Here is a 25798-nt window from a genome sequence, read left to right as displayed (position 1 = left end):
TCAGAGACAACATGGTAGCTAGCTACCAAGGAATGCCCAGAACATAGAACTATGTCATGTAATCACAAAATTTTGGAATAAATCTTAAAGATCTAATCTAATGTAATTTTTCTTGTGATGCTTCCTTGACACCCCTCTCCAAGAATTCACATTTTGTTTCCTTACTAGCTTGGTTGCTGATTCTTAAATTCAAACCTGAGTTTAACATTCTAGTATTGATCAAGAGAGAGAGAGGAAAGACTAAAAGCTTTATTTTTATATCGCTATAGAATATTTTATGTGAGAAATATTTTATCTTCAGACTATATGAAAGGGTATCTGATCAATCTTATCACTTCTATAGTCAGCTATCATTGGAGATACTAAGTTACAGGACAGAATTTAAAACTGAGGTTGTTTAGATTACGTGATCTGCAAAATGATAAGGGAAAAAGCCCCAGGTATGAACTGCTAGTCAGTAGGAAGAACTAAATTCAGCTGCCTTTCAAAAAAGTAATTTAATGTTTAGGATGGATAACTGTCTTGGATCATGAATAAAATGAATGTCATGCACCAGGAAATTCAAGGGATACTGTTCTTAAAGATCTAAGCAAAGTTAAACTCTCAAGTATTAACTTTCTTTAAAAGCAAATACATTTCCTACTTTCCAACAAAATCGGGGAAGGAATCTAGAAAAAAGGTAGAAACTTACATTTTATTTTGCCTCTCAGGCAGTTTTTGATTGTGTGGTAGTAAAAAGGTGCTCTTCTTCCTTTATAAAATGAATGCTAGATACTATAGTCCTGCTATCAATAGGCTCTATGCACTGAATATTTATTATACTCGGGTTGCAGGCATTTACCTGTAACTCCATTCTTTATGTGTAACTGGCACATATCTGCACAAAAATAATGGGGCAACATGGAGGTAAAGTAGAACAAATCTTAAGGATTCTATGGAGACTGAAGGCACAACCTCTAACTCTTCTATTGCCTTATCAATAAAGTTAGCCTGACACTAGCAGGCTAAATAGCACTATGAAATTTGAATCCTCTAGGTTCCAAGGTCATTTATTTTAAAAGGATGGTTCACATAAAAAAAAAAATCAGTAATATTTTAAGCCCAAAGAATAAATTTCCTAGAAAGATATAGGTATACTTTTGTTGTCGATAGAATCTACTGATGTCACAAAGTCAATTCAGGGTGAGAAGAAGAAATTCTTCATTCTGTGCAAGTTACCTGGGGCCAGTATTTCCGGTGTTGTTTGTGTGATCAGATACAGAGTATTCAAACAGGAGGCCAATACAAGACCTGCAGTTAGCTGATTCTGAGCACCTAGGAAGTGGTGGTCCATGTTCTTCCTCTACTCCCTTCCTACTCTCAACACACCTTTCAAAGTCTGTTTCACTTTGCCCCTGGCTTTCCCCATGCCTTTCCCTCCTCTGCTCTGCCTCTGCTACACGCCTGCCAGTGGGGTCCATGCTCACTGCAAGGTCTTCATGTTGGGACTCTGGGATACTAGAATTTCTTACCTCTGACAGAGAAAACAGGAATAATTTATAACTTATAGCAACTTAGGCTGGGGCATCCCCAAAGTCTGAATCTGATTGCCTTTAAAAATAAGGAAGACTCAAGATAATGATTCAAAGCAGTTTAATCAGTTTTAGCTATTTTCTCTATATAGAACAAGTGTTTTACAATTTCTGTCAATTTTAATTTCTAGTAATCTAGCACTGCTTCCCTCATTTTAATCACTGAAATACTTGATAATGCCAACTGATTATTAAACTAAATAAAATTTCAAGTTCAAATATCAAGACCAAAAAATATCATAAATTGAAAAACAGCAACTTTATTTCTCCAAATAAAACTGAAATATTTATATAGTACTTTCTTTGCATCAATTTAAGTAACTGAGAGTTGACTGTCCTGATTTTATGCAACTGGTCATTTTTAGTTAGTATGACATAAGCAACAATCAAATACAAATTAGTTGCTTAAATTCAGGATACATACCTGGGGATCAACTGGAATAAGGGAAAGAAAATCCAAACCTAAAACAAAAATGCTTTGTTAATAGTTGTCTCATATTTTGGAGACAAGAATTATTTCCCAAAATCATTTTATATTTATCACAAGCCAGAAAACATTTGGGGTTAACTGTTTACCATTCCATGATAGGAAAGGTCTACACCAGAAGCAGTGCTATTTAATGTGTATAAAATTCCAAAATGAACATATTCCCTAAAAAACATCTGGAAAAATCACTTCCCAGAGACTTAAAGGAAGAAGCAGGGCTAGTCAAAGCAAACATTTCTTAGCTTCATCACTTAACAGAACGAGAAGCAAAAAAATGGATGAGATAATGATCTGGATACGAACCATTAAAAAAACATACTTAAGCTCTTAAGATACTTCACATTTATTTGTCAGAAATACATCACAATGAACTTCATCTAAAATACCACTTCTTAAACAGATGTCTATTTCATGAAGCGCTCTCTGTCCCCCTATTTCCACATTAAAAGCAGTACCTCATCCAGGGATCACTCCAGTTCTATGCTCTGCACAAAGCAAGCCTTGGTAATTTCTGCTCACTAACAAGCTAAATCCTATCAAGGCGTACTAGGTTATAAGCCAATGCAATTTTCTAAACCAAAGATGTGAGATTCTCCAACTAAGCTTTAGAAACAGGAATGTGAAAAAGGTTGCCCAGTACACCATTTCAAAGCATTAAAGTTATAACAATAAATAATTTAAAATATCAGGCCTAAAAAGTCTATCAATAAACTTCCAAGTCAGTTCCCCTGGAGTCCCTGTTTGACTAAATTCCAAAACATTAAAAACAAACAAAACAATAACAACAAAAAGATACTAAGTATAGGTCACTAAGACAGGTCAATTTCTATTCAACGTTATACATTTTTATTTGCTGGCATTCAATGTTACCTTAAATAACAATCATACAGAGTAAAGTCTGATATTAGACTGTTACTCAAAATAGAGAATATTAGTAGAAATTATCTTTAAAATATTTAATAAGCAGAATGAATAATTTATAACTCAAACATTTTAAGTATAGTTAGTCCCTTATAATCTCTAAATAAGCTATGTTTACAATGCTTATCAAGTAATAGAAACTATAGCACCAATCATTTGAAAGAAACCATTCCATTTATAAAGCATGTAAAAAAATTATTATGATTTTTCATTTTGTATGTCTGTCACTACCTATATGGCACAGCAGGGTTTGAGATAACAATGGACAAAGAGAATCACAATGAACGATTCCAACTTCAGTAGGCGACGTTTTTCCATAAGCAATTTCTTTTCACATTAATGATCTTGTTCAGTAAATCCTTTCTCTGCTTCTGTTGAACACCAATTCAAAATTTGTCTAACTCTTATATCTTCCAAGAGTTTTATATATTCAACATCTCCATTATTAACTGAGTCACAAAAATACTTTATCGGCATGTCATTTAATTAATTTTTTAATTTTATTAATTTTATTTTGCTTCAAATGGTGTAACAATTTTCTTTTTATTAACTAGAGGCCCGGTGCATGAAATTTGTGCACTCAGAGGGGGTGGGGTCCTTCAGCCCGGATTGCGAGAAGGTGCAGGCCAGACCAAGGGACCCCACTGGTGCATGATCGAGGCCAGGGAGGGACGTGAAAGGTTGGCCAGCTGGGGAGGGACTGAAGGAGGGCTCCAGGGAGTGTCTGGCCCGTCTCACTCAGTACCGATCGGCCGGACCCCAGCAGCAAGCTAACCTACCAGTTGGAGCATCTGTCCCCTGGTCGTCAGTGCACATCATAGTGACTGGTCAACCAGTTGTCTGCCCTGAGTGGTCACTGCACATCACAGTGAGCAGTCGAGCGGCCTTAGCATATCATTAGCATATTACGCTTTGATTGGTTGAATGGCCGACTCGACACTTAGCACAGTAGGCTTTTATTATATAGGACTAGAGGCCCGGTGCACAAAATTCGTGCATGGGGTGTGTGTGTGTGTGTGTGTGTGTGTGTGTGTGTGTGTGTGTGTGCCCCTCAGCCCAGTCTGCACCCTCTCCAATCTGGGACATCCCTCTCACAATCCAGGACTGTTGGCTCCAACTGCTCACCTGCCTGCCTGCCTGATTGCCCCTGACTGCTTCTGCCTGCCAGCCTGATCACCCCCTAACCACTCCCCTGCCAACCTGATCGATGCCTTACTGCTCCCCTGCTGGCCCAATTGCCCCTAACTACCCTCCCCTGCCGGCCTTGTCGCCCCTAATTGTCCTCCCCTGCAGGCCTGGTCACCCCTAACTGCCCTCCCCTGCCAGCCATCCTGTGTCCACATGGGGGTAGCCATCTTGTGGAGTGATAGTCAATTTGCATATTGCTCTTTTATTAGATAGGATTTTATATGTTCAATTACTTTTAATGTTTTTTTAATCACTCAGTCCACTTGAATAACAAACACTTTTAAAAAGCTAAGAAAGCACTGCTATCTCTGCTGGAATATTTATATTGAAGCCAATCACCCAAAAATGCTCATTTTTTAAATGTTTAGTCCCATTTCATAACTTCAATTTAAATAAACACACAGACTTGTAATTTTCAGACTTTTTTTTACAGCTCCAGAACTGAAGGCTGTCCACTGAGGTGCAGAGACTTCCTATTTTCATTATTTCAGCTCTTAGATATATTGTAATTCTTTACTGTTTCATGTGATTTAAGAGATTCACTTGATCTCTATCTTTTGACACCTCATCCACGGATCAATGAATATGGTGACTTACATAATGCACTAGAGGCCCAATGCACGAAATTTGTGCAAGGCCCTTGGCCCCTGCCTGCCGCCACAGCCGGGGCCTCTGCCACCTCTGCCTCAGCCCCCTGCAACCTCCCCACCCCCGCTGAGGCTTTGTCCACAAGGAAAGACGTCCAGAAGGACGTCCAATCTAATTAGCATATTATGCTTTTGTTATTATAGATCGTAAAATACCCACACATTTTTCTAAGCTCTTGGTTGAAATTCTAAGCTGTCTCCCCAGCATTATACAGATGCTGTCTATACAAAATCCAATAATGTTCTAATGTAAATATTTCTCCGTGAAACCATTTTTTCTCAAACACCATCTCTAAAATTTGATATAGTATTTCAGATGTTATTCCTTCCAATAAACTGCATTATCAAAGTCTTGCATTTTATATTTTAGGTGGACTATTAAAACTCATATGAAATAGTTGAAGTTTCATAGTGATTGTTACATCCTTATTTTATAAATTTAGCAAAATGCTGTTCTCTTATTTAACCATAACTTTCAACTGAAACAATAGATTATATTAATATATATTTATGCCCTCCTAAGTATTTCAAGGTTGAAAATGTGCTCAATTATTTTTAACTAAAAAGCAGGTTAAAAATTCTCATGGTACATTCTAAATGTTTGTTCTATTAACAGTTAAAATTGTTGCTTTTAGATTTTAAATGTGTCTTTATGTGAAACTGACTCTACATGTCTTACTAAGAATAACATCTTCCTTACTTGAGCCATGAACTTTAACCAAACATGGTTGCTACATGATTAAATATGTAAATGTTTAGCACTTCCAAATTTTAATGACACAACTTTTGAGCACCATTCACATCTGACAATATGTCACTAGTAATAATAAGGCAGTCATATTTTTTCTTGAAATAATCAAGCTGTTTTCCATTCCATAAATACAAATTATGTTTTATTTTGAATTCACTGTTGCACAGTATCAGAAGATGTTCCAAGCTGCAGTTCATTATTAATATCATTTCTTCTTTGTTCCCCTGCAGATTCAGAAGATTCATGTTTATGATGTTTAAAAAGAATGTTAAGAAATGTATTAAAATGCTATCTCTATTCTTGGTGTTCTATTTAATATTTATTATAAATTATTAAATTTATAAATATCAACTCTGTATAGTATGACTAATTACATAAAATTTATGCACAAAAATAAAAGCAAAGTAACTACTAATTACAAAAGAGCACACTAACAATAAAACCAAAGTAAAAACTAAGCTATTTAGATGTAGTGACTGCTACATGAATCACAGATGATGATAAAACTGTTAATTCTTATAAAGTACAATAGACCCTATTCAGTTTATCAACTTGTAAAAAGCATTTCAACATTTTAATAACCAGTATTACCATATTGGTTTATATTGGCCTGAATATTAGTCTTAGTTCCTTAATACCAGGCTTGAAGTGTATTTTATGAAATATACAGTTAACATATTTTACTGCATTTTTCTCAAATCTGCACATTTTATAAAATAGTCTCAATTTATACCCAAATTTTGAAAAACTGTAAATTCTCTAAAGCTAAAAATTCATTCAGAATCACATAATTTGAAAACAGAGCAAGTGATTTATAAATTGTGTCTATTCTACTGCTAAATGGCCAGAATCACTTTAGTAAATGAAAGTTTATAATCTTTTTTCCAGATCAATTTTTAATTCAAAGTCTTTAGGAAACAAATCCTTAAAAAATGTTTATAACATATACTAAGATGACATGTGGACACTCTTCAACTTCACTTAAAACTAGCCAAAGTTAGAGCAAAACATAGCAGTTAGAAATTAAGACTACTCTGAGTGTATTTCTTATGGACCTTGAGACCTCACCTATACTTTAGCATTGAGCTTTGGATACAAAAAATACTTTATAACTGGTCATGGCTGGGTTTGCAAACAATTTTTTAAAATACCAATTCCCAAAGTACACATGGACTAAACATATTTAAATACCAATTCCCAAAGTACTAAACATATTTAAGAAAAGGTATTTACAATTTTTTTGATGGATAGTATTTTTAGTCTATTCTTTTCCATTAAATTGTATTTGAATTGGCCAGATAACAAAACCATCAACTGTTTCAAACAACACAAATTTTGTCCTAAAGAGTATATATTGTTCTTACAATAAAGACCTCCCTAAGAGTGTTAAAATTAACTTCAGAAATCTGGTGGGGAAAATTAATTAATTGGAAGAGGGAATTGTATTCCACTAAAAGCACCCTTTAGAAAGAAGGGAAGTCATGAATATTAAGAGGTACTGGTTCTAACTTGCTCACATTTGATAGATCAAAAATGTCTGTAAAAACACTGGGTATACAGAGAGGGGAGAAGGGCAGAGTTTAAATGTATAATATGGCCCTGGTTGCACAGGTCTTGGTACTAAGGTAATTCAAATAACCTTGAATTTTTAAATGTTGAGTTAATATATATATGTAAAATATGTTTCAGATATTGAGTAGTGCTCTAGGGAGACAGCTGGTAGATCCTATTTTTACAGGGGAAAATCACAAGGTAAAGCTGTTGGCAACACCCCAAGTTGTGATGGACTACCAAGAAGAGTATGAGAAAATACTCTCTCCCTAACCTATAAGCCTGAATAATAAATAAGCTAAGGAAAACCTCTGAGTGCAAATCTTCTCTGAAGGAAAATAAAATCTATAAACATTTCCTACTATCCTACTGTCTTTCCTATTATTAGGAATCTATAGATTGCTCTGAAGATAAGATGATAGGAAATGAATATGATATATTAAAACAGACATTACCTCTATATGAAGTTTTCAAATTTCCTTAGCATTTCTATTTACATTTTTAAAACTCTATTTGCTCCACAGGTTAAGATTAAAAATAAATGGTAAGACTTAATAAGAAACAAACAAACAAAAATAAATCTTCACATACCTGGCAAATCTGATGACATGCTTGATATTGGCGTGTGGTGGAATGGTACTGAGTAGTCTGTTAATGAAGGCGGAATAGCAGCAGGATCAACCGAAGTCACACTGGGCACCCTTACAGAAGACGGCTGATACATGAGAACCCTGTTTTAAATAGCATGGGAAATTACAAACAATCTGGCTGTTAGTTCACAGGACAGAAGGGCTGTACTACTGCACATTCTCAGTTGTAAATTCACTAAGTTTCACCACGACTATATGGCAGCTACTCACTACACAGCACTACACTCTACTCTCCTCTTTCATTAAAGGTCTACATTTTAACATGCATGTATATGGCTCTCAGCAGCTGTGATATAAGAGCAAGTCAACATTAAAACATAATGTATAGTGCTGGAGTAATACATAAAATGTTCATTCACAAGTAGAAATATACTTTGCATATGCTTTTATTAACGTAGGTAACACATATGGATATTAGTAGTCTTATCTATAAAAAAAGAATATATCCTAAGAATGCCGAATTCGAAAGAATATACTAGCATGCACCCCTATGTTCGTAGCAGTATTATTCACAAACCCAAGATCTGAAAACAGCTCAAATGCCCATCAGTAGATGAGTGGTCAAAAAAGCTGTGATACACTTATACAATGAATATTACTCAGCCGTAAAGAAAAAAAAAAGAGAGAGAAACCAAGATGGCAGCATAGGTAAACACCAGAAATTGCTGCCTCCCACAACATCTACAAAAATACAACTAAAAGACAAAACGGACATCATCCAGAACTATAGGAAGGCTGGCTGAATGGAAATTCTACAAGTAGAAGGAAAGAGAAAAGCACACTGAGACTCAGAGGAGGTGCAGAAGTAAAGTGCAGAGGTACGGAGGCGAACGCAGCAAGGGCTGGCAACTGAGGGCGCGGCTGTCTTTTTGAATCGGGAGGGAGTCACAAGGCCCTAACTGCGCTGAACTCCAGTTCCGGGAAGTCTCTAGGGACCCAGACTCATACGGGGAGAAACTGGACTGTCTGGCATCGGGCAGAACTTGGAACTTGAGGGCTGCTTTCTCTCAGAGGTGATTGCAGTGATTACCCTGGGACACTGAGACTCGGGGCCCCTGAGGGCAGGGCTGAGGACCAGCCATAGCTGTTTGCTTTGCCCTGTTGATTCCCTGAGACCCTACCCCACCCAAGCTGAGGCAGAGACTTTTGCATATGAATGCCCTGGCCCTTTGCAATCTGAAAATTACCTAACAAACTGCAACTGGGCCAGACAGACCCAGAACTTCCAAGAGAAGGCCCAAGGCCCCACAGCAGCTTGCATTGCTTCACAGCTGGGCCTCATCTGGGCACCTCAAAATCCCAAACAAGGAAGGGGAATCTGCAGATCTCTTTGTAGCTCCTGCTGGGTAGCCTCAGGCAGAGGCTAAATTAGCACCTCCTTAGATCCAAGAGCCAGTGTACCCAGTGGTCAGAGTGGGACCATCCAGATTACAACTCCTCAGATCCATAAGGGACACACTCAGGGGGCAGACTCAGCAAGCACCAAAGCCCCACTGAAGCAAGTCTTGCCCCATAAGGGTGTCTTCAGCACAGAAGTTCTCCCACCGTAGACACAGCTGACTCTCACAGCCAATTGGCCTGGAGGTCAATTCCTCCCAGTGATACCTACAACAATCAAGGCTTAACTACAACAAGACTGTGCACAAAGCCCACAAAGGGGTGCACCAAGACTGTCCACCTCAGGTAATTGGGGAGGCTGAGCCACTGGGCCCTATAGGACACCTAGCACACAAAGCCACTCTACAAACACAGGGAAGCATAAAAAATGCGGAGACAAAGAAACAGGTCACAAATGACAGAAATGGAGGAAAGCAAACTACTGGATATAGAGTTCAAAACCACAATTAAAAGGTTTTTTTAAGAATTTTCTAGAAACCGTTGATAAATTTAGTGAGACCCTGGAGGATATGAAAAAAGACCAACTAGAAATTAAGCATACACTGGCTGAAATAAAGAGTATTATACAGACTCCCAACAGCAGACCAGAGGGTCGCAAGAATCAAGTCAAAGATTTGAAATACAAAGAAGCAAAAAACACCCAACCGGAAAAGCAAAATGAAAAAAGAATCCGAAAATACGAAGATAGTGTAAGGAGCCTCTGGGACAGCTTCAAGCGTACCAACATCAGAATTATAGGGGTGCCAGAAGATGAGAGAGAGCAAGATATTGAAAACCTATTTGAAGAAATAATGACAGAAAACTTCCCCTACCTGGTGAAAGAAATAGACCTACAAGTCCAGGAAGCACAGAGAACCCCAAACAAAAGGAATCCAAAGAGGACCACACCAAGACACATCATAATTAAAATGCCAAGAGCAAAAGACAAAGAGAGAATTCTGAAAGCAGCAAGAGAAAGAAAATCAGTTACCTACAAGGGAGTACCCATACGACTGTCAGCTGATTTCTCAACAGAAACTTTGCAGGCCAGAAGGGAGTGGCAAGAAATATTCAAAGTGATGAATACCAAGAACCTACAACCAAGACTACTTTATCCAGCAAAGCTATCATTCAGAAGTGAACGCCAGATAAAGAGCTTCACAGATAAGAAAAAGCTAAAGGAGTTCATCACCACCAAACCAGTATTATATGAAATGCTGAAAGGTATCCTTTAAGAAGAGGAAGAAGAAGAAAAAGATACAAATTATGAACAACAAATACACATCTATCAACAAGTGAATCTAAAAATCAAGTGAATAAATAATCTGATGAACAGTATGAACTGGTGATTGTAATAGAATCAGGGACATAGAAAGGGAATGGACTGACTATTCTTGGGGGGGGCAAGGGGTGTGGGGTGAGGGAAGAGATTGGACAATAATCGTGCACCTATGGATGAGGGCAGTGGGTGGGGAGTGAGGGCGGAGGGTGGGGTGGGAACTGGGTAGAGGAGAGTTATGGTGGGAAAAAAGAGTAACTAATGTAATAATCTGAACAATAAAGATTTAATTAAAAAAAAAAAGAAAGACAATCACACTTTTTTTTTACAGCATAGTTGGACCTGGAAATTATTATGCTAACTGCAATAAAGCAGTCATAGAAAGACAAATACCATATGATCACACTTACATATGGAATCTAATGAACAAAATAAACTGACAAACAAAATAGAAACAAAGGCATGTATACACGGCACAGACTAACAGTTGTCAGAGAGGATGGGACTGGATGAAAGAAGGTAAAGGGCTTAACCAAAAATCATATACATAGAACACACAGATACAGACCACAGTGCGGTGATAGAGGGGAAAGGTAGTGGGAGGGTAGTGGAGGTGGGGAAAGAGGGGGAAAATTGGGGCAGAGCCTTTGCTTGGGGCAATGATAATGTTCTATTGAGCTACACCCTTGAAACCTGTATGGTTTTGCAATAAAGTTATTGTCACCCCAATAAATTCAATTTTTAAAATTAAGAAATAAAATAAAGGACTCCTAAGATTTTATTTAAATCAGGGAAATTTATGAGTGATGCTACTTACTATAGTTCAACCAGAATTCCTTCGTTCTAGCGTGAGTTGTGTTAATTATTAGCGCTCATTTTTTTTAAAAAAATATATTTTATTGATTTTTTACAGAGAGGAAAGGAGAGAAACAGAGAGTTAGAAACATCGATCAGCTGCCTCCTGCACATCTCCTACTGGGGATGTGCCCGCAACCCAAGTACACGCCCTTGACCGGAATTGAACCTGGGACCTTTCAGTCTGCAGGCAGAAGCTCTAACCACTGAGCCAAACCGGTTTCGGCAGCACTCATTTTTTAAAAAATATATTTTTATTGATTTCAGAGAGGAAGGGAGAGGGAGAGAGAGATAGAAACATCAATGATGAGAATCATTGATTGGCTGCCTCCTGCATACCCCTTACTGGGGGTTTGAGCCCACAACCTGGGCATGTGCCCTTGACTGGAATCGAACCTAGGATCCTTCAGTCCGCAGGCTGATGCTCTATCTACTGAGCCAAATCAGCGCAGTGGTCGGCAAACTGTGGCTCGCGAGCCACATGCAGCTCTTTGGCCCCTTGAGTGTGGCTCTTCCACAAAATACCGGCTCTTCCACAAAATACCGACTTCTGCGCATGGGCCACAAAGTTTCAATCGCACTGTATGTGCACGCCCCCACGTGGTATCTTGTGGAAGAGCCACACTCATGGGGCCAAAAAGCTACATGTGACTCGCGAGCCACGGTTTGCCAACCACGGAGCTAGGGCAATTATTAACACTCTTATCTGGGGATCACCTAAGCAAAGAAAGCCAATCCTAAAGCCTGCCAACCTGATGACAATAGGCAGCAATGAGAAATTTAAAAAGATGACTACTCAAGATGTAAGATATAATAGCCAGAAATAAAATGTTGCCTACCATGATACAATCTATCTTTCTAAGGGGGGTTATGAGTTTGAAATTAAACACACTTAAGCAACACTTTATAAATGGTGTTATATATATACATACACACAATATGTATATATAATTTTAACTATTATTTTAAGAAGCAGTATAAATATATTTTTTTTAAGTTCAGGAATAAAGAGAGATAATTTTGACTTCTTCCTATTTACCCCTCATTTTTTCTTTGCTCAGGGTAAACAGAACTTCAGAAGAAAAACATCTTTAATATACAGAAGAAATTAAGCAATATTATGGACCCTATGGGCTGATAGTGGCCAGCTTTTTGTTCGACATGTCAGTGAGGCTACAGTGGTAGCAGCTGCTCTCTGAGCTCCATGATGTTACCCAAGGATGACAAGGGACAAGCATAATAACCTAATCTTGACAAAAACACATATGATACATAGCAAGTTCTCAACTATAAGCTCATATGCCCAGCTGTTGTCTATGAAAGACTGAACATTGGCAGTTCCCTGGCCAGGGCACCCCTTCGGGAGCTCCTCAGTAAAATACTTATTATGTTGGTTTCAAAGCACAAAGTTCAAGTAATTTACACTAGAAATACCAAGGATGGGGACCCCCCCATGCCCAGCTGCTATTAAAGATTCAGAAACAGGTCCCAACAACTGTACATTTTGAAAAATAAAACTTTATTAAATAAAGGGGAAATGACTGGGACATGGGACATTAGGTTAACCTCCCACAGTGCTGTTAGAAAACTGTAAGTTTAATGAGAGGCTCAGAATTCTGTAGCTGGAAGGGACCACAATAAAGACAAAGAAAATAAAATAGATAGAAATTTAAGGTAGAACCATGGTCACAAGCTAAACTAAGATGTCAAGTAGGACCTCTAGATGATGTCCTTTCTCTTGTTTGAAACACTTCCTCTTATTGCTCAGATTATTAAATATGAGTTAACAATAAATGATGACAGAGTTGCATGACACTCTTCATACTCTACAAACAACAAAACTATTTCATAGTCTCTATTTAGATCTCAAACCACTAAATAATAACTGACTTAAACACTTGAATCCCCTAAAACTAATTTGCATCATGACATGAGGCTCCTGTCTAGGTGTTATTCTTTAGTTTATCAATAGATATCACTGGAAAATGTGCAAAATGAAGCATTACTGAGAGTACATATACGACTGCTGGCAACTGAGTTAGTCTCAAAAATGAATAAATAACATGCTTTCCTCCTGCTTCCCCTTCTCTTCTTTTGATATCACACAATGGAGATTTTATTTTGTCTTGATCCTGAATTAACCATTCAATTTGGATTAGATGTACAGGAAACAACAAAACTCACTTTCCTCCCCCGCCCCTTTACTTATACCTGTAGAGGAGTCAGATCAACATCCCAACACACTGTCATCATGGTCACATCTAATTATTGCATACTAGAGGCCCGGTGCACGAATTCGAGCACAGGTGGTATTCCTCAGGGCGGGCTGATTGGAGCCGCAGGGGGTTGGCTGGCTGGCCAGGGGGAGGGACCACAGGAGGTTGGCTGGCCGCAGGAGGTTGGCTGTGGGAGCACACTGACCAACAGGGGGCAGCTCCTGCATTGAGCATCTCCCCCCTGGTGGTCACTGCACATCATAGCGATCAGTCATTTGGTCGTTCGGTAGCTTAGGCTTTTATATGTATACTAAAGGCCCGATGCACAAAAATTCGTGCAAGAGTAGGCCTTCCTTCCCCTGGGCTGCCAGCGCTGACTCTCCTCTGGCACCTGAGACCCAGGCTTCCCTCCCTCCGGCCACCCACAGACACCCAGGACCCCAGCTAGCTTCCCTCAGGCCCCAGCTTTGTGGAACATAGATGCTAAAATCCTCGACAAAATATTAGCAAATTGCATCCAGCAATATATTAAAAAGATCATACACCATGATCAAGTGGGATTTATTCCAGAGATGCATGGCTGATACAACATTTGCAAATCAACAAAATGTGATACAACACAAATTGAAAGACAAAAATCACATGATCATATCAATAGCTGCAGAAAAAGCATTCAACAAAATCCAAAACCCATTTTGGATAGAAACTCTCAGCAAAGTGGGAATAGAGAGAACATATCTCAACATAATAAAGGCTATATATGACAAACTTACAGCCAACATCATACTCAATGGGCAAAAACTAAAAGCATTTCCCCTAAGAACAAGAACAAGACAGGGATGTCCGCTTTCACCACTCTTATTCAACATAGTCCTGGAAGTCCTAGCCACAGTGATTAGACAAAAAGAAATAAAAGGCATCCAAATTGGAAAGGAGGAAGTAAAACTCTCATTATCTGCAGATGATATGATAATGTACATAGAAAACCCTGAAGAGTCCACCAAGAAACTAATAGATTTAATAAATAAATTTGGCAATGTAGCAGGATACAAAATCAACACCCAAAGATCAATAGCTGTTTTATACACCAATAATGAATTCTCAGAAAGAGAAACTAAACAAACAATCCCATTTACCATTGCAACAAAAAATTAAGACACTTAAGAATAAACTTCACCAAGGAGGCAAAAGACCTATACTCAGAAAACTACAGGATGTTGAAAAAAGAGACAGAAGATATAAACAAGTGGAAAAATATACCGTGTTCATGGATTGGCAGAATCAACATCATTAAAATGTCTATCCTACCCAAGCGAAATCTACAGTTTCAATGCAATCCCTATTGAAATACCAATGGTAGGCTGGTCCGAGTACAGTGGTGTCTTAAAATACCAATGGCATATTTCACAGAGCTAGAACAAATACTCCAAAAATTTATATGGAATCCAAAAAGACCCCAAATAGCTGCAGCAATTTTGAGAAAGAAAAACAAAGTTGGGGGAATCACAATACCAGATTTCAAGTTTGATTACAGCCTAGTACTGGCACAAAACAGGCATATAGATCAATGGAACAGAACAGAGAACCCAGAAACCAACCCAAGCTATTACGCTCAATTAATATTTGACAAAGGAGGCAAGAACATACAATGGAGTCAAGAGAGTCTCTTCAATAAATGGTGCTGGGAAAATTGGACAGATACATGCAAAAAAGTGAAACTAGATCACCAACTTACACCATACACAAGAATAATCTCAAAATGGATAAAAGACTTAAAGGTAAGTCATGAAACCATAAAAATCTTAGAAGAAACCATAGGCAACAAAATCTCAGACATCTGTCATAGCAATATGTTTACAGATATATCTCCTAAAGCAAAGGAAACTAAGGATAAAATAAATGGGACTACATCAAAATAAAAAGCTTCTGCACAGCAAAAGAAACCATCAACAAAATGAAAAAGGAGCCCGCTGTATGGGAGAACATATTTGGCAATGATACATCTGATAAAGGATTAATACCAAAATACATAAGGACCTCATACAACTTAACAAAAGGAAGACAAACAATCCAATTTAAATATGAGCAAAGGACCTAAACAGACACTTCACCAAAGAGGACATACAGATGACCAAGAGACATATGAAAAATGTTCAAAGTAACTAGTCATCTGAGAGATGCAAATCAAAACGACAATGAGGTACCATCTCATACCTGTCAGAACGGCTACCATCAACAAATAAACAAATGACAAGTGCTGGCGAGGATGTGGAGAAAAGGGAACCTTAGTACACTGCTGGTGGGAATGCAGACTTATGCAACCATTATGAAAAACAGTATGGAGTTTCCTCAAACAATTAAATATGGATCTGCCATTTGACCCAGTGATCCCACTTCTAGGAATATATCCTAAGAAACCTGAAGCACCCATCAGAAAGAATGTATGCACCCCTATGTTCATAGCAGCACAATTTACAATAGCTAAGATCTGGAAACAGCCCAAGTGCCCATCAACAGATGAATAGATTAAAAAAAACTGTAAAAAAGAAGAATCTCTTACCCTTTGAGACAGCATGGAGAGACCTGGAGAGTATCATGCTAAGTGAAATAAGTCAGTCAGAGAAAGAGAAGTATCGCATGATCGCACTCATATGTAGAATCTAAGTAACAAAAAAACCTGATGAACAGAATGGACCCAGAGACATGGACGCATGGAACAGAGTGCAGAATCTCAGAAGGAAGGTGGGGTGAGGGTGGGTGGGTAGGAGGTAATCAACCAAAGACCTTGAATGCATAATCCATGGACACAGACAACAGGGTGCTGAAGGCCTGGGGTAGGGACGGAGCCGGGGGGTGGGGGGGAGGATGGAGGCTGGAGGGAGTCAATGGGGGGAAAAGGGGAACATATGTAATATTTTCAACAATAAAGAATTCTTAAAAAAAAAAAAAAGCTGTTGACATGTTGCTGCCTCCTCATAGAATTGGCAAATACACAGGCATATGTATATATACATTATCAATGTGTACACATATATTTTTTAAATTTTATAGTCTTATTCATTATTTCATAGTACAAAGATAAATTGCTAGAATGTTGCAAGACAGTGAATATTAGTATTCTAGAATGTATACTGGATCACTGAATTTATCACATTTGGTCCACACTTAAATATCTAAAAATGGGTTAACTTGAATTGTTATCCTAAAGCCTGAAATTAATCATGTGCTCCCTCCCACTTTACAATCATAAAAATATTAATATAATTTTGCAACCAATTCCTAATGATCTTTAATCCAGAGAAATACATTATTAACCTCTATTTTTTGTTTCCTATCTTTAGAATACCTCCATATTAATGACAAAACAACATTCAATTTCCAGGGAATAGGGTAGGGACATAATATTTAAAATGATCTTTTCATGTACAAAAATATCAGAGGTTTTCTAAATGTCTTAAATTAAGGTGCCATTTTCTTCTGATAGATACTACATCAGTGATGGCGAACCTTTTGAGCTCGGCGTGTCATTTTGAAAAACCCTAACTTAACTCTGGTGCCGTGTCACATATAGAAATTTTTTGATATTTGCAACCATAGTAAAACAAAGACTTATATTTTTGATATTTATTTTATATACTTAAATGCCATTTAACAAAGAAAAATCAACCAAAAAAATGAGTTTGCATGTCACCTCTGACACGCGTGTCATAGGTTTGCCATCACTGTACTACATGATTGCATTTAAGGATTATAGTAGAGTATGCAAGGAAGAGGTTAGAAGAATCACTATCAAAATGTTAACAGTGGTTATCTGTAGGCAGAATGCTTTTTACCTCTGGTGCTCTGTAAAACTATAAGTTTTACTAAAACAGTGCCTCTTAAAAAATAACTGCTCACAAAATTTCTAGACTAACATGTAAAATAAGATTTCCTGGTTTTTCATTTCTATTCCTTCTGATTTGCCAGACACTGAGGCTAAGTTCTTTCATTAACTTACTGAAATCTTAAAAAAATCTCATGAGGTAGGCATTTTCTAACCCCACTATACAGAACAGAAACACGAAGCTCAAGCAAGTTAAATATTTCATCCAACATCATGAATGAGTAAGCAATGGTATCAAACTTGGAATCCACACTTGTCAGATTCCCAATTCCATAGGCTTCTTTCTGTTGGTCTGTGATGCCAAATTTGCTACTTACATGAAATACTTACACGTGAGAAGATTTCAACTCTTACTTCCCAAAGATGGGAATATTTTCTTCTTTTAAATATTGAAAATACTTCAACTAAACAAAGGCAAATTAAAATAGCATTCTATGATTATGTAACTATCAAAGAGACGTGTACAAACCTATCCCAATAACAATCAGTTCCAAGTGTAATAAAAAGTAGTAAACTATAAATTAACAAACCCTTTGGTTGGGCTGCTTTGTGTTTCTGACATAAAGATGCACTTCCTTTTGGCAGGAGGGTCTTCCTCTTCATCAGAAGAGCTTTCTATTGTTAGGTCTATAACATCCACTTTCTTCTTGCTTGCCTCATTGGCTACAGTCACTGAACAAGGCTTACTGAGGACACTTGAACCTGCATGTAGGGAACAGGAAAAAAGAAAAAAACTTAAGGCTGTGACACAAACTCTAGCCACAGGAGTCTTAACTGTGCAGCATGCCAGTAAAGCTACATACCCTGTCCCACAGAAAGAGACCAACTCCCTAATTCCAGACATCTCTCTGTAAAATGACTACTAACCTGGAGAGACAGAGTAAGCTCTATGCCTTGACAGAGAGCCAAAAGCCTCCTTCAAACATGCTCTTAGTTATCTCCCTGGCACTACCAATGGATATGCACATACCCCGCTGCTCATGGTGTCTTAGCAAGTAAGCAGTCATTTTATAGACAGACATCTGGAGTTAGGGAGCTGATCTCCGGCCATGAACAAGAATACGTGGTGTCACTGTGTTTTCACAGACTTGTTGCAGTGTTCAGTCAGAATCAGAATTTTCCATTCTAGCAAAGCAAGGGTGCTCATGTCAAAGAATGCATAGACTCTTCACCAGAACTTGACAAAAATTTTCACCATGAAAAAACCCCAAACTTCTCACTTGTTATTCAGACATTTAAAATTTTTCTTATAAACTGTCTGTCTACTAATCACCTAGGTTCTCCTTTCTGCCCATTATGATAGTCTCATACGCTCACCATTTCATAGAAAGTATATTGTGCCCTGCAATCTGTTTAGCAGTAAATGAATGCTAGTTGATAATGAAAAAGCAGCAGCAAGTAATCAACTAAATCACTATTTCTCTCAAAGCGGGAAACTTTTCCTTCATCATCCACCCATTGGTTCAGTAACAATCACAGGAGATCGATTAACATTGACATTAATCCTGAACTTTTCCTCTCTTCTTACTCTGAACATCTATTATCCATTACATTATTACAACATCAATTACAGTCAAAACAAAACTCAAATGCAATGAGTAGCCTATGTCAGATAAAAACAAGTTTTAACCCTTTGCGGTCGTTTGTCTACTCTCAGCCACCAAAGCTTTTTTACCGTTCCGGTCGTATGTCTGCTCTCAGTCACCACAGCAAGGAGCCGTACGAATCTTAACTCTATTCATTCATGTATCAGTTCATAATTTCTCTGAAAGCTCTTAAGTGTCTAAGCAACCTTGTCACGAACCAAAACATTGCCCAGACAAATCGGAGATATCGAAACTCAATATAAACAAACGCGGTCGTTCCACACTCGCCATGCAAAACACCGTGACAAGTCAGTCGCCTTTTGAGAGTGAAGAAATTGACAAGCTTCGGAGATACTTTGCAGAATTTCAAGTAAAGCTTTACAAATTACTTTTAACTGTAATTAGGCATTCTCGCTTGTTAAGATATTTCAAAATAATACTCCAAAATGGCAAAAAGAAAGTTACCGAAAGAAGTGTACTGCGAATCTGAAAGTAACGATGAAGAGTTTTATTTTGGCACCTTGAATACTGACTCTGACGTAGAAAGCGATAATGTTTGTAGTGATTCTACTAGTAGTGACGTAGTTCCAAAAAAGAATTAATAAATCTTGTTTATCCTTCATAATCTTGCATGTTATGTATCACTGCTCTTTCAATGGAAATTAATTCTGACCAGTATGACACCCATGTCCAAATTTAATACAACCGCAAAGGGTTAAGTTTACCTATGGGTTTCAATTACTCAAACTGCCTTTTGTTTCCCCACTCAGTGTGGACAGCTGCAGGGAACTGAAGGATTAGTACTCACCCTACGCAACCAAGGCAATGGTAAAATTCCTTTCCACTTTTTTTTAGCAACTAACCTTTGATCACCTTCCTCTGCCCTCCCTTAATGGATGAAGTAATCTCTCTAACCACACCTTCACAGGTACCCCAAAACAGGTACTCTAAAAACAATTCTGAAAAACTGTCCATAGAAATGTCATTTATAACTTTTCATTTTGTAACAAACACCATATATTAAAATAATTTGATGATTTATTTTTCATTTACTTTACATATGAAAAATAACTATTAAAAGGCTGGTTAAAGAATGGTATATAAACTTGGGCACATTTCTTAAAAGGAAGAATAAAAACCAGTTGGAGGAAATTACCTATGTAACAGATGATCAAAAAGATAAAGTTAGCCCTAACTGGTTTGGCTCAGTGGATAGAGCGTCGGCCTGCGGACTCAAGGGTCCCAGGTTCGATTCCGGTCAAGGGCATGTACCTTGGTTGCGGGCACATCCCTAGTAGGGGGTGTGCAAGAGGCAGCTGATCGATGTTTCTAACTCTCTATCCCTTTCCCTTCCTCTCTGTAAAAAATCAGTAAAATATATTTTAAAAAAACAAAAAAAAAACAGATAAAGTTAGCAGCCCTAGCCGGTTGCTCAATGGTTATAGCATTGGCCCTCGGACTGAAAGGTCACAGGTTTGATTCCAGTCAAGGGCACATACCTCATTTGCAAGCTCGATCCCAGCCCTGATCAAGGTACATGCGGAAGGCAACTGATTGATGTGGTCCAGGGGTCCTCAAACTTTTTAAACCGGGGGCCAGTTCACTGTCCCTCAGACCGTTGGAGGGCCGGACTATAGTTTAAAAAAAAACTATGAACAAATTCCTATGCACACAGCGGTGGCAAAAACACCCGGCAGGCCGGATAAATGTTTTTGGTGGGCCGCATGTGGCCCGCGGGCCGTAGTTTGAGGACCCCTGATGTGGTCACTCTCGCATCAATGTTTCTCTCTCTGTCTCTCCCTACTGCTTCACCCCTTTCATTCTCTCTAAAAATCAAGGGGGAAAAAATATCCTTGGGTGAGAATTAACACACACAAAGTTAGCAAACTGAGCTTCTAATGAAGTTCTAGTGGCCAATGTTAAGGATAAAGATAATGCTGCAGGAGTCTCACTGCTTTGCTCTCTGCTGACATTCTACACATACTTTCTATTTTTGTGCATGGTTGGCTGGATACTTTCATAGCTTCTTTCTTCGGTCTCATTGGACACCAAGAGCCATCTTCTTGGAATTTGATCTCATCCACATCAGAACAGTCACTGAGAATTTCCATAAAAAGGCTATAAACCAAATAAGTAGAAAAATGTAATCAGTGGCCTTGTTCAAAAGTGAAATTATAACAAAGAAGTACTTATTACATTGGAGACAAAAGTAATGCTGACTTCAGTTTGTTTGTTTTGGTATTTCAATACTTCAGACTTTAGGACAACTATTATACCCCCTTCCTTCTATATTTTAGATCTTTAAAGGGCAATGAAAGAGTTAAATGACTTACTGAGTCATCTAAAAAATAGTGGCTAAACAGAAATTGATTGCAGTAAAGAACAACCTTCAATACAACACATAAAATACACAAAAGCAAACAAATGTTATTATACAAAATCTAACTTATAAGCTTATATTATCAAGGAAAAAGAATCATAGAGGTGGGGGAAAGAAGAAGGAATAGCAATATAAGTCTCAATAAACTTTTTAAATAACTAAGCATACAAATTATGTCCTATGACCAAAATAAAATTAAATTTGAAATCATCATCAGAAAAATATCTGGAAAATCCTCATATATTTGAAAATTTACAAACAACCTATGGGCCAAAAAAAAAAAACACATCAAAAACACAAAAATAAATTAGCAAGTATTTTAAACTTTATGAAAGTAAAAATATAACAAAATTTGTGAAATGTTGCTAAAGCAATACTTGGGGGAAATTTATAGCACTAATACTAATATATAAAAAGCCAGGGGCCATCACAACCAAAACAACCAGACAGACGACCGAACAGCAGGCTGCGTGGGGCAACCAGGCTGGCAGCGGGGTTAGTGAGGGACAACCAAACAACTGAGCAGCAGTCTGTGTGGGGCAACCAGGCAGGCGGGGGCTGGGGGGGGGGGGAGACATTTGGGAGCAACCAGGCCGGTGGGGGGGCAGTAAGGGGTGGCCAGGCCAGCAGGGGGGTGGGGGAGTTGGGGGAAACCAGGCCGGCAAGGGGGGCAGTAAAAGGTGACCAGGCCAGTGGGAAGGGCAGTTTGGAGTGACCAGGCCGGTGGGGGAGGGCCAGTAAGGGGTGGCCAGGCTGGTGGGCAGGGGGGCAGTAAGGGGCAGCCAGGCCAGGGGTGGGGGGCAGTTGGTGGCGACCAGGCCGGCGGGGGGGCGGGGGGGCAGTTAGGGGTGATCAGGCCAGCAGGCAGGTGAGCAGTTAGGAGCAAGAGGTCCCAGATTGTGAGAGGGATGTCCGACTGCCATTTAGGCCCGATCCCAATCCCCAGGATCGAGCCTAAACTGGCAGTCAGACATCCCTTGAGGGGTTCCGGATTGGAGAGAGTGCAGGCTGGGCTGAGAGGACAGCCCCCCCCATATGCAGGAATTTCATGCACTGGGCCTCTAGTCTTTCTATATTAGGAGAATGCAAATCAATAAGTTCAGCTTCTATCTAAATGAAACTATAAAAAAAGAACAAATTAAAGTGAAAGTAAACAAATGGGAAAAGAAAAAAGAAACAAATGAAATAGAGAAAAATCAATGAAACAAAAATACTGGTACTTTAAGGTCAATAAAATCAATGAACTTCCAGTCAGACTTAAACTCACTTAAAAAGTGGGCTTTGCCCTCTTTAGGACAGGCTATGAAATATGATATTGGGAAGCAAAAAAAAAAAAGGACACTACTCTACCTCTTGCCCCCAAAAGAAATCATAAAGATAAAAGAGCCATTAACCACAGTTTTAAAAAAAGATTGAGTATAATAAAGCAGAAAACACACAAACATCTTGACTTTATGCTAGAAGAGAATTGATATGAGGCTGTACTGGAGACAAAGCTAATATTTACCCATCTAAAATTAGACTTTCATAGGCAGCTTTTTTGTCACACACAGGACAAATCCAGGTGGGCTTCTTCTCATTCATTTGCAGATAAAGGGCAGCATCAAAACACTGTAGATGTGTACAAGTCACCGCTCGGCATGGGATTGTCAGCCTCATTTTCCCTAACTACAGGCAGGAAAGGAAACATGAGAAACCATTTCAGAAAGGAGAACAAAACCTCAATGGGAATAGTCAGTCATAAAAGTCTGAAAGAAGTCATACAAGAAGATCAAAATGAAAAAAAAAAAATTCAAAATAATTTATTTCCATCAAGGCTGCTACACATCTACACTAATAAAAGAGAAACACGCATGCAGAAACCGGTTTGGCTCAGTGGATAGACCGTCGGCCTGTGGACTGAAGGGTCCCGGGTTCGATTCCGGTCAAGGGCATGTACCTGGGTTGTGGGCACATCCCCAGTGGGACATGTGCAGGAGGCAGTTGATCGATGTTTCTCTCTCATCAATGTTTCCAACTCTCTATCTCTCTCCCTTCCTCTCTGTAAAAAATCAATAAAATATATTTTTAAAAAAAAGAGAGAGAGAGAAACATGCAAATTGGTGTCACTCCGCTACTCCCACAAGTCAGCCAGAGCGACTATGCAAATTAACTCAACAAAGATGGCGGTTAATTGGCATACACAGGCGCGGAGCGAAGACTGAATTCTGAAGACTGAAGAGGCTTGGCTTCTCCGCTGCGGCTGCAGTGAGGCTTGGCAGCGGAGAAGGCAAGCCTCGCTGCGGCCAGAGGGGAGAAGCCAAGCCTTGCTGCGACAGGAGGGGATAAGAGGCTTGGCTTCTCCACTGTGGCTGGACCAAAGGCCTGGGTCCCGGGTGCCGGAGGAAAACCAGTGCCAACAGCCCAGGGAAGGAAGGCCTATTGTGCAAATCTTCATGCAACGGGCTTCTAGTTTTATTAATATTCATTGATAGCCCTATAATTTAAAAAAATGTTTTCATGTTTTGAAAATAGGTAACATAAATTCACAAGTAGGATAACATCCATATACAATGAAAACATGTCTGTCACCAGTTCTCCTATTTAGAGAGAACCACTGTTACCCATCTCTTGTATGTCCTTTCATAGATGGTCTATGTTGTTTTAAAAAACATTTTCACCTGAATGGTGGCATGTGATATACAAAATTTTGAACCTTCTGTCACATAATATAAATTTATAACTTTTTCACATATATCAGTACAGAAAAAACTATCACAATATGAAGCTATCACATTTGATATGAAGTATATCATACGAAGGATCAAAACCTATACCTGAAGGTCTGCATAAAGCTTATGAATAGGAGGCCCTGGGTCCAAACACATGCCCGCTAGGACCTCTGCCACCACCTCCCCTGCTGGCACTACAGATTTCTCTCTGGGTTTGACAACCACAGATTCTCAATTTCTAAGCAATCCCAATTTCATGTAATTCTATCCCTTTTTCAATAAAGATGTTAGTTTAAGGTAATGATAATTTTAAAAAAAAGCTTCAAAATAAAAATATCTGCAAATACCACTTTCCAGGATGGTAGAGAGGTGGACTTATCAACCAAAGACCTTGAATGCATAACCCATGGACACAGACAATAGGGTGCTGAAGGCTTGGGGTAGGTACAGGATGGGGGGGGGGGGGGGGGAGACAGGGACAGGTTGGAGGGATTCAATGGGGGAAAAGGGGACATATGTAATATTTTCTTTCTTTCTTTTTTTTTTTTTTTAATATATTTTATTGATTTTTTACAGAGAGGAAAGGAGAGAGATAGAGAGTTAGAAACATCGATGGGAGAGAAACATCGATCAGCCGCCTCCTGCACATCTCCCAGTGGGGATGTGCCCGCAACCCAGGTACATGCCCTTGACCGGAATCGAACCTGGGACCCCTCAGTCCGCAGGCTGACGCTCTATCCACCGAGCCAAACCGGTTTCGGCAATATGTAATATTTTCAACAAAAATGAATTATTTTTTAAAAAAGCTTTTGGCATTTGTTACTGCCTCCTCGTGGATTTATTATCAGAATATTTATTATTTTAGCCCAATGTAGCAATATGGTATATTGTTAAGAGAACTAAAATGATTCCAGAAGACCAAAATTGTTATCCTTGTTCTACTAGTTACTACTGTGTGATTTGGATTAGTCAATCTTTCAGTCTTAGTTTCCTCATCTGCAAAATGGGAACAACCCCCATACAGGTTTTCTAAGAAAGTTAAATAAGGGGCACATAATAGGAAATTGAGAAATTATTCTCTTCTCTATCTCTCTCTCTCTGAAACAATTCTCTCTCCATTTAAAATTGTAGATGGCGAGGCAAAAGTAGGTTTACAGCCCTAGCTGATGTGGCTTAGTGGATAGAGCATCAGCCTGTGGACTAAAGGGTCCCAGGTTTGATTCCGGTCAAGGACACATGCCTGGGTTGTAGGCTCCATCCCCAGGGGGGGCGTGCAGGAGGCAGGCAATCAATGATTCTCTTATCATTGATGTTTCTATCTCTCTCTCCCTCTCCCTTCCTCTCTGAAATCAACAGAAATATACTTTTTAAAAAAAAGTAAAAAGAAAGTAGGTTTAGAGTTGTTTGTATGGAAATTAATACAATTAATTAATAATATAAGAATAAGCTCTATGTTTTGGCTACTCGCAACTGTAAACCTACTTTTCCCCACCCTGTACATTTCTTATAATGATGGCTGGTTACCAAATGCCACCTAAACTGCATTATAAATTCCTGATTCCATATAAAGTCCCTTTCATATGGAAAGGGTCCCCTCCACCAGTACTGATTTTAAAGAAGCCTTCATCCACGATTCCTGACCTTTCCCATCTCTTCTCTGGTACTCCAATAACATAATTATATATGGCAAATCTTTTGCTTTTTCATGTAAGTTAGCTTTCTCTCTCAAACTAGACTATTAACTT

General features: G+C 38.7%; 1 protein-coding gene across 7 annotated transcripts in view; it reads right to left on the bottom strand.

The window, feature by feature from the left end:
* Positions 1-25798, bottom strand: part of PIAS2 (protein inhibitor of activated STAT 2) — a 73649-nt gene that overhangs the window by 2670 nt on the left and 45181 nt on the right. For 5 of the 7 annotated variants that reach the window (XM_036321749.1, XM_036321750.1, XM_036321753.1 and 2 more), the window contains 5 exons: positions 22850-23010; positions 20947-21080; positions 17907-18078; positions 7708-7847; positions 1996-2033 (listed from right to left, as the gene is read on the bottom strand). In XM_036321749.1, the coding sequence (XP_036177642.1) occupies positions 1996-2033; positions 7708-7847; positions 17907-18078; positions 20947-21080; positions 22850-23010 (645 nt within the window). Of the gene's footprint in view, positions 1-1995; positions 2034-5690; positions 5790-7707; positions 7848-17761; positions 17781-17906; positions 18079-20946; positions 21081-22849; positions 23011-25798 lie in introns of those variants that run through there. The other 2 variants (XM_036321754.1, XM_036321755.1) reach the window with 2 other exon arrangements.

Source organism: Myotis myotis, unplaced genomic scaffold (genome assembly GCF_014108235.1).
Source record: "Myotis myotis isolate mMyoMyo1 unplaced genomic scaffold, mMyoMyo1.p scaffold_m19_p_9, whole genome shotgun sequence".
Taxonomy (NCBI): domain Eukaryota; kingdom Metazoa; phylum Chordata; class Mammalia; order Chiroptera; family Vespertilionidae; genus Myotis; species Myotis myotis.
This window is presented reverse-complemented; position numbering and strand designations above follow the sequence as displayed.